The sequence below is a fragment of the Centruroides vittatus genome, unplaced genomic scaffold (assembly GCF_030686945.1).
Source record: "Centruroides vittatus isolate TY-2023 unplaced genomic scaffold, ASM3068694v2 contig_2311, whole genome shotgun sequence".
Classification (NCBI taxonomy): domain Eukaryota; kingdom Metazoa; phylum Arthropoda; class Arachnida; order Scorpiones; family Buthidae; genus Centruroides; species Centruroides vittatus.
Window position 1 is genome coordinate 97,868 of NW_027121447.1, and position 10,304 is coordinate 108,171.

Here is a 10,304-nt window from a genome sequence, read left to right on the forward strand (position 1 = left end):
GCAGTGTTATTAGTAATATTCTAGAAAATAATTTCATAATTATCATTATTAAATATTAAGAATTGATATGGCAAGTTTGAAATATAAAGTTGAAAATAGACATAGGCTCAACAAATTCCTTGTGGAAAGCCTCTATCCAAAACAAAAATATTTGATTGTCTTCAGGCTGCAAAGCTATTATACTAAGTATTGAAATAATAATTGCAACAATCAACAGATTTTGCTGAAAGTCCCAATTATATTAAATAAGAGAGAAATTTTTGGATAGAAATGAAATCAAAGGCTATGGATAAATTAATGAACAGTAATTCTTCCTAGACAAAGTTAGTTGAATTAGACTATTTAAAAGAAATATAACAACTGTTGTAACTTTCCCTTTACAAAAAAGCAAATTGTTGTATAACTTGTAATTTTCTTCTACTTAACTAAGTCAATATTTTAGTAGATTGGATTGTCACTAATGAAGTTATTAGATGATAGTTGGCTGGATTAGTTTTTTCTTTATGCGCCATGTTATAAATTACTGTATTCCAAAACTCAGGAATAATTTCACTCAGAAAACCATAGTTAATGAGTTTAACAAAAGTAACCTTAGTTTTCTAGGGGTACATATTTAACATATTCTGGAGGAATACCATCAATTCCAGGTGGTGATTGTTTTATATTTTAATTGGCATAAAGATAAATATTATTCTTCAGTATTACTCTGTTGTTTAATAAATCATCTTTACTTGGAAAATAAGCATTAATAAAGTCACTTCTGGAAAATAACCTCCCTGATTTAAAATAATTTAATTATTTATCAAAAGGAATGTTTACATAAAAAGTCAACTTAGAAGACGTGTGATATCTATTTAACACTGACTAAAAGGTGTTGAAGATGTTGTTTTACACAACAGCACAATTAATTGTTTTAAATAATTTCTTTTTTTAAGTTTACATATGTTTTGATATATTTTTTCACTTTCTAATAATCAGAGATATGTTCCATGTGCCTTATTTTTATATTTATTTAAGTTTACCTTCATTTGAATTACAAGTTTATAATAATCTGCATCATGGCAAACAAAGATTATGCTTCTTTTTAAATTTATTCACACATGTTTTCTATATATTACTATATTACAATGTGTGGATGTATGCCAGATTATATTGGGTTGAGTCATAAATAAGTTCCGTTAGCGAGTAAGTGTAAATGACTGTCAAATACTTGCCAGATGTTGTGTTGCTTCAACTGAGTTTTATTAGTGGCTATTAGCAAATAGTCTATAAATGTAAATTTTAACACTGAAGTGTCAATAATGTAATAAAAAATTATTTTTGAATTCATTTAAAATGGAACATTTGAAAGTGCATGTACGCCATATCATGTTGTGGGAGTTTAAACTCGGCAATAACGCTACAGAAACAACAAAAAAGATTTGCAATGTCTACGGCAGTGGTGTAATTTCAGACAGAGCAGTTCGAAAGTGGTTTACAAAATTTCATTCTGGTGATTTCTCCTTAAAAGATGAAGAAAGACCAGGCCGCTCCTCAGACTTTGACGACGACGTTTTAAAGGTCCTGATTGAGCAGAATCCACGGCAAACGACGAGGGAGTTAGCAGAGAAACTGCACACATCCCAATCAACCATCAATCGTCACCTCCAAAAACTAGGAAAAGTAAGCAAGCTGGGAGTTTGGGTTCCACATAACCTCAGTGAACGGAATAAAGCTGACAGAAGGTCGATAGCTGCTACCTTGCTTTCTTGGCAAAAAAGGAATCTTTTTTGGATAAAATTGTTACGGGAGATGAAAAGTGGATCACATACGAAAATGTTATTCGAAAAAGACAATGGGTTGACAAAAATTATCAGCCACAACCAGACCCTAAGCCCAGTGTGCATGGAAGGAAAATTTTGTTATGTGTATGGTGGGATTGTCGAGGAATTATCCATTTTGAGTTGTTGCCACGCAATGAAACTGTTACTGCAAATGTATACATACAACAGTTAGAGCAACTTCGGCTAAAACTTCATGAAAAGCGTCCTGCACTTGTTAACAGAAAAAAGATCACCTTATTGCATGACAATGCAAGGCCACACACAGCGAAGATTACACAAGAAAAAATTTTGGAGTTTGGCTGGTCTGTTTTGCCTCATCCACCATATTCACCGGACCTGGCACCAACAGATTTCCATCTTTTTCGGGCACTGCAGGATGCTTTACAAGGGCAATGCTTCCAAAATGATGACCAAGTTCAGGAGTTCATCCAGGAGTTTTTTTATTCAAAACCACCAGAATTTTATGCAAGGAGAATTGACAAGTTGCCCGAAAAATGGCAAGAAGTCATTAATAATGATGGTGAATATGTGTTAGATTAAAGTCTATTTTTGTACATTTTATTGGCAAATAAATTTCAGTTTAGAAAACGGAACTTATTTATGACTCAACCTAATATTATTCATTTCTCCCTGAAATTTTTGAATTTGTTTCTTAACTGTTAAAGACACAAAAGCAGATAATTTTCAAAAATATCTTGTCAATTAGTTAATTATTAATATGCATATCAGATCTTCTTACTGTTTAGTTTGAATTACCTTACTTTTCTGATCTATGTAATTTGAATTTAGTTAATAAATCAAATGAAAAACATTACTACTGGAAAATGATTAGAATACACATTAGGTAAAATGTAAAGCTGAGAGCAAAGTTTGAACAACAAAAGTGAGATAATATCCAAATCAGTCATTGAATTGTCAATAGAGATAAACATAAAAATAGCCAGAAAGTATGTATTGCATCTTCATATAGAGCAAAAAATTTGTAATCAAATAAATGCCACAATTTTTCTATCTATAGTGTTTGTTTATTATCTTCTCATGATCTTTCAACAATTTTTTGATTCCTTTTATAATAATCTCTATTGTGAAGATTATCAATTCTGGCATTACAATCATCAAATCAAATGATAATGCCATAAGATTCATTTCACATTTATAATCAATTTATTTAGAAAAAGTAATTTTTACATTCAAGTTCTATAACAGATGGAAAGTATGAAAGAACAACAATTTATTTTTCTAAATTAATTTTTTCAGAAATCAAAACCATAATTAAATACATATCAGAAAATGATAGTGTAATTTTGCAAACAAAGAGAAATTATAACAAACAAAATCAATCCATCACTTGGACATCCAAACTTAGATAAATGCTTAACAGAAACTTCCAAAAGTTGATAATATCTATGAAGTCTATCATAGCTAGGACTTTTTAATTTTTTATTCTACATGTATCTATAATACAAAAAGTCAAATAGTTGTATAAACAATTTATTCTGTTTAATATTTCATACATTTTACCCTGTATGTTTACTTGTTAAAGTAGTGACTATTATTTATTTATTATCTATATTCAACATAGTATTTACTTTTAGAATAAAACAGAATTCAGTTTTAAAAAATTTTATTGGTAACATATTGATCAAAAATTTAGAATACTCTTCATTAAAAATTCAGTTAAGTATATCTTTAATTTTCTTTTTCTGTATTAACAGAATTTCTCTACCAGAGTCATGACTAATATCCTAAATCTGCTATGGCTCTCATTTTTAGAATGTTTAGAATTTGAATTTTATCTTTCAGAGTTAAGTTTTTTGTTTTGCAGGAATATACTATGATTTTAATAATTTTCTCCTTATATTTGTTAGTTATCAATAATTTTATTTCCATTAAAAACTTCTTGATCATGATAGGTAATTCCTTACTGAAATAATATGTAAATACACCAACAACTGCCGTAAATGACTGGGCTAAATTTTGGATAAATGATTATAGATTAGAAATAAATTTGGCACTAGAGTTAGGCGTTAGGCGCCATCTGTTATTAAAATGAATAATTATAATATTTAATTAATTAATTTAGATTAAACTGGAAGAAAAGAATCGGCCCAAAGCGGGACTCGAACCCGCATTTATCCAAAATTTAGCCCAATCATTTACGGCAGTTGGTGTATTTGCTTATGATATCGGGTTTCATTTGATGTATGTTTGAAATACTACGTTTTTAACTGAGAAAAGATCCATAGAAACAAATGAAAAATTTACTATTACATACAATATCACATGACCAATGTAAAGTAATGGATTCTATCTAATTATAATTCCTATGCACTCTTGTTTAAGCACAAACTTAGTTCATTATTAATAAACTAGACATTTCTTTAAACATCATTTATTTTTTAATGCTTATTATATTTTAAATTTAAAATTATTAACTTATATTTTTCCAATAGAATGATTATTTATCAATTACTTTGATTATTAGAGAATTAAACATAGCTTGACATTTAATCAGTGGAAGAGCTGTTTAGTACAATTAGCAAACAATAACTTAGTATATCTCTCATCTCTAATATATATATATATATAAATCAGAGATTTAGATGTCAATTATTTTATTGTCAATCTTGAAGTTTCGAAAACTGAGAAGAAAGAAAAATTTGTTTTTGTTAATTCTAAATTCATCTGCAGATGATTTATTTTTTCTGAGAAGTTACAATACATTGAAAGTTTACAATACCCCCTTTTGCATATTCTCATCAGATACCAAATCTTTAATAGGTTGAAGAGAATGAACTGGGATTAAGTTCTACACCAGAACAAATCAATAATATTAGGACAGTCACAAGCAGATACATCATAAATCATGTGTTAAACTAAATATATATATATAGCAGTGATACCAATGAGTTATATTGAAAATACCTCTGTCTTCTCATATAAAAGTTTAGCAGTAATTGCCAACTTTCACAGTATTCTATAAATTTCATTGTGTAGACCAGTTCAAGGATCCAATTATGTTTTTGTACATTAAGTTATCATTGTAAATTTTTAATATTTTAGTTGCTTTTTACAGTAAATGATCATACTTGAATCTGGTTTTGATTCTTCTTTTTACATATTATTTGAAAGAATAAATTTTATCTTATTAATATAGTTTTATATAATATAAATATTTATAATATTTAAAAAAGAATTCTCAAATGTTGTGCTAACTAATGATAAATTTATATATTTTTCTATCTGCACCAATTCCTTTTCATTCCCTTCCTTGTCTAATAATTCCATGCACAAATATTTTCTTTCCATTTTTATCCTTCATTGTATTAAAGTTGTTTCGGTGTATTATCTGTATTGCTTTATTTAATAAATATATACAAAATAGATTTTATATTTTAGTGTAAAAAATAGTATGAAATTCTTTATTAGATTTATATGGATAATTAATAATAATAACTTTAGGAAGTATACATGTATATAACCTTTTGTTTCTCTTTAATTAAATAATGAAAATATTTTATCAATATTTAAAAATTGAAACTAGTCTTGATTATGAATTTCTTTTAAACTTAAAAATTTACATTATAAATATTTATTTAAAATGTTTTAATTGTAGATTTATTTATATGTATGTAGCTTTCCTTCTTCTTAGTAATTGATTTGATTGTCTTGACATTAAAATTTTTACATCATTTCTTTATGAATATGAAGAATTTTATGTGAACATTTAGACAATATAAATATTAATTTCAAATATTTAATTTATTAGATAATTCTTCAGAATATTTTAAATGTATTTATAATTTCAAAAACTAAAAGTTTTAGGTGTTTCTTTAAAAATACAATCAAAATATCTTATTAAATCATTAATAAAAATTATATGCATCATTGATCAAATTATAAATTCTTATTTTTAAGAATAATAAGTTGCAAAATAATAATCAATTAAATATACATATCCATATAAATCTATAAATTTTTCTATTATTAAATTGTAATAATGAATTGAAATAAAATATGAATAATGTTTTATTTCTTTTAATTTATATATTAATCATTCAAATTAAAAAAGCTTAAATTTAAAAATTTAATTCAATTACAATATGCTTTCTCATTAGCATTGGATTTAATCAGTTTGTGTAGCTAATCAGTTATTCTTCAAATATTTTTAGATAGCTTGTTTTGTGAACTAGCAAAACATTAATTAACTAAAATCCAGTTCTCCAGTATTTACATATTTGTTTGGTTTAGCAAATATTTCTTAAATGACTAACAAAATATTGTGATTAACATAATAAATCAACAAATGTTAAATTTGTTATGTAATATTATTCAAATTCATTAAATAATTATACAGTCAAACCTGTTTTTATGCAGGGGATAGGGACCGCATTAAAAAAAACGCATAAAAAAAATCTCACAAAACTTCACGAATGGCTGTAAATAATAGTTTTCGCGACACAATTAAAAAATATTTTTTTTATGCGGTCAACAGGGACTGCATAAAAAAAGTCTCACATAGAAAATAACTCAAAACCGCACGAAATAGAATTTATTGACAACAGATGTCAGCACTTGACTGCATCGTCTGGTCTATCGTCTGTTTTACATATTTTTGTCCAGGTGGTGTTTTGTTGACTTAAAAAGTAAATTATTTCATTTTTCGCATATTCATGCAATAATATTACTATAATAAGTGCATTTATGCTATAATAAGTTTATTTAGCTATAATAAGTCAACGTAAGACATGACGAATCGCATGAGACTAGTCGCCAACTATACCGCACAAATTAAAAATTCGCATTAAAAAAATCGCACAAATAAAAATCGCACATAAGAGCGCATAAAAACAGGTTTGACTGTATTTTATTTATTTATTTGATTTAATTTAGTGTCACATTTATACATAGGTTACTCCTATACTTTATTAGTTTAATAATTAGTTTTGCAAATAAAAAATTTTGTTTTTGGAAAGTTTTGCTGTACATGATTTTATAACAAGAAACTTTTGAGGAAATTAATATAGGAGAATTCATCCATCAGACTTGACTTACTAATATATACCAATAATTGTATTTAATGTAAAAAATAACAAATAAGTTCATTATGTCAGATTTATTCAGAATCAGTTTTTGTATTTTTGTGCATTTTTATATATAAACAACAACTCATAATCCAATTTTAATTGATTAAGGCCAAAAAATCTTTGCCGAAATTATCAGGGAATAGTAGCCTGATAATTTTGGCAAAAATCATTTGTGCATCTTTTGTCAGCAAAATGGATTTTGTTGTATTATTATTTTGTAAACAAATAATATAATTGAAAATATATTTGCAAATTTACATAATTATTTTACAAAATTTTTCTTCTAATTGTTTTTGATTGCTGTTATGATTGAGATTATAATGTATTAACAGAGAGTTTATACATTTCATATATATATATATATATATATTGAACATACTGAATTCAGATTTTGTAATATTTTTCCTTACAATATAAATTTTTCTTTAATCCTAAAATTTAATTCTTAATGTTAGATTCAAATTAAGATAATAAAATCTTTAATATAATTAAAATTGATTTCAGTATGAATAATCTGAAATATCATATTTGATAATAACATTGCATGAAATACTTTTAATTAAAACACCATATGTGATAATAACACAAAATACAATACTTCAAATTGAACTAAGTTATCAATAAAATTGTTTTTATTTTAAAATAAACTTTCATTGGAAATTTAATTTTCAATTGTAATAATTTTATTTCAATCCATTAATAATAAATAAATCTTACCATAAATAGAAATTAATTTGATTAAACACAGTTAGAAATGTATTTAAATTTTACTTCTTGGTTAAAGGAATTACCTAAGACAGTTAAGTTGTCATAACTAAAACTTTTCAAGTATAGGAAAGTAATCAGATGAAGAATATTTAAAATATTATAAGAGAAATAGATCTTAGGAACTAAGAACAATAGCTGTAAAACATATTATTCAAGGTGTTTACTGGGTATTTCTAATTAAAAAAAAAGCATTGAGATGACCAAAGGTCAATGTTGACACAATGTGCTCAGTGCTCTGAATGTCAAAGTGAAGAAATTCAGCAAAACATATGTAAAGGGCACAAGTAACTATGACTTTATATAAACATACAATACAGTTATAAAAATTTATTTACTTTCAAATATTACATAAAAATAAATTTCATTATCCATTAGTTAATTTGTAAATCCAATGCTGTTTAAAAAATTAAAATTAATGAAAACATAAAGTAAAATTGGAAATTAAAAAATTAACAATGTATAAAAGTGAGCAAAGGTAGGTTTACAGTTGTTCATATGGAAAAAGATATGTAGGTTGTGATTATTACAATAGCTTTAACTGAAAAGAATGTCACAATGACAGTGCAGTTAGGTACAATCTTGTAAGTGCTCATTACTGGCTCCCATTATTTATACATTCTCATAGTCTTGCAGTCTACAAAATAATAACAATATTACAAATAAATAATACAATAATTAATAAATAAATAATAATACAAGAATAAATTCCTTGTTTCACATTCAACTGTAAATCTACTTTTGCCTACCCCTGTATATATATCCCATTTTAATTTTTTAAATGTTCAAAGCTTTTAAAAATAAAATTTTGAGTTAAGCAGTTAAGATGTCATCATATTTTATTTTTATTCATTATTTACAATATGTATCAAAATTTATTTGAATAAAATTTTATCTGATTAACACTATTCTATGCTTAGTAGAAATTAATCTAAATTATATCATTTAGATTTTTCATAAAAATATAACAAAAAAAAGGAATTTTTAAAAGGAGTATTTAAATTAATATGTATATTAATCAGTAATTATCTCAAGCAGATTTTATTATGTATAAATTTAAAAAAAAAAGATATAAATATATCCTTAATCTTTCAATTTTCATTAATAATACATAAAAACTTTTCTTAGAAAATTTTGGTCATAGTTTTTATGCCTTTTATGAAATGCGATACATCTTAAACTCTTTAGATTAATAATATTAAATAAATGATTATTATTATTTATATATATGTATCAAAAGTATCGATATAAAATAAATGTATAATATTAAAAAAATGAAGAATAAGGATGTATTTTAATTTTTAAAATGGAGTTAAGACAAGGCTTGAGAAATACTATTGTTATTTTTTTTGTAAATATTTTCCTTTGTGGTGATAATTGTTTGTATGAATTATGTGTTGTCTACCTATTGTAAAGCGTCCTGTCCAAAGGAAGACTAATGGTTCAGGGGTGAGTTTACTACCATCATTCTGCATGCCTTTATAATACCCACTTTACATTATCCCATTATAAATAGGTTTATATGTTGTGTCTGGGGCATGTATAAGAAATAATGCTAATATTCCAAATATCTCCTTATACCCAACTACAGTCCCTGAATAAATCCTGAATAATTTTCACGCATGTCATTTTCCTTACAATATAATCTTGCACTGTAGTTTAAGGAATTTAAATATTTTTATCACAAGAAATTAATAATTTGTTTATAGAGGTAAAAATAAATTATGCACTCAGATATATGGGTTCTGAAATCAATCAGATCACACTAGAATTCATGTAATAAAATTGTATAAATGATTTAATAAATCTCAATTAAGAATCTTGTAATTCAAATATTTTATAAAATATAAAATGAACCCATATTTCAAATTATTATTGGCATGCTAAAAGAATAATGATAAATGCACTTTTATGATTTTACTACAAAATGCATTTTATAAAAAAATTATTATTTTTTTATAGTCACATTTGATCAAGAACGAAGGCTGGGATGCTTTTAAAACATGTGTCAAGTCTGAGATGAGATCTTAAATTCTTGGCAACTGTTTTGTGTGGATTCTCTCTGGATTGTTGAGATTTATTGTAAAATAAAATTTATAATTCATTATTCATAAATTAAAATAATTCTTAGATAATTAGAACTTTTTAAAGAATTATTCCTATTTAGTTAAAATCTAAGAGATAAAATTATAATACTTCAACTTTCTGAAAGATTATATAAGAGTTATATAAATAATAGATAATTATTACTGTAAATTAATAATCAATAATCCTCATACTAAAACAGTTTAGTGTGTTATTGTTGTTATTCACTTTACAAGTCTTTTGTAACTTAATTATTGTTTATGATATTAACAATCTTTTATTGTAAATATAACATACACAATTGAGAAAAATAAAGCAATGTTAAGAATAAAAATATTTCTATTTTTATTATTTTTTTATTAATATCAAATTCTAAGTAAAATACAAAATTTATGTAACAGTTTTTCTTATAATCTTTTCATTTCTTTAATTTTCAGTCAATAAATATTTTATTATACACTAATCATTAAATTTATTTTAAATTAATTTAAGTCATTTTTTTCATGTTACCAGAAAATATATTTCAGATTATGTTAATTTGTAT

The 10,304-nt window shown here is 25.0% G+C and overlaps 1 protein-coding gene across 3 annotated transcripts in view; it reads left to right on the plus strand.

The window, feature by feature from the left end:
* Window positions 1-10,096, plus strand: part of MICU3 (Mitochondrial calcium uptake 3) — a 53,670-nt gene extending 43,574 nt beyond the window's left edge. For 2 of the 3 annotated variants that reach the window (XM_067265560.1, XM_067265558.1), the window contains 2 exons: window positions 9,092-9,124; window positions 9,638-10,096. In XM_067265560.1, coding sequence (XP_067121661.1) covers window positions 9,092-9,124; window positions 9,638-9,706 — 102 coding nt within the window. In that variant the 3' untranslated portion in view covers window positions 9,707-10,096. The remainder of the gene's footprint in view (window positions 1-9,091; window positions 9,125-9,637) is intronic. The other variant, XM_067265559.1, reaches the window with a different exon arrangement.
* Window positions 10,097-10,304: the final 208 nt, after the last annotated feature.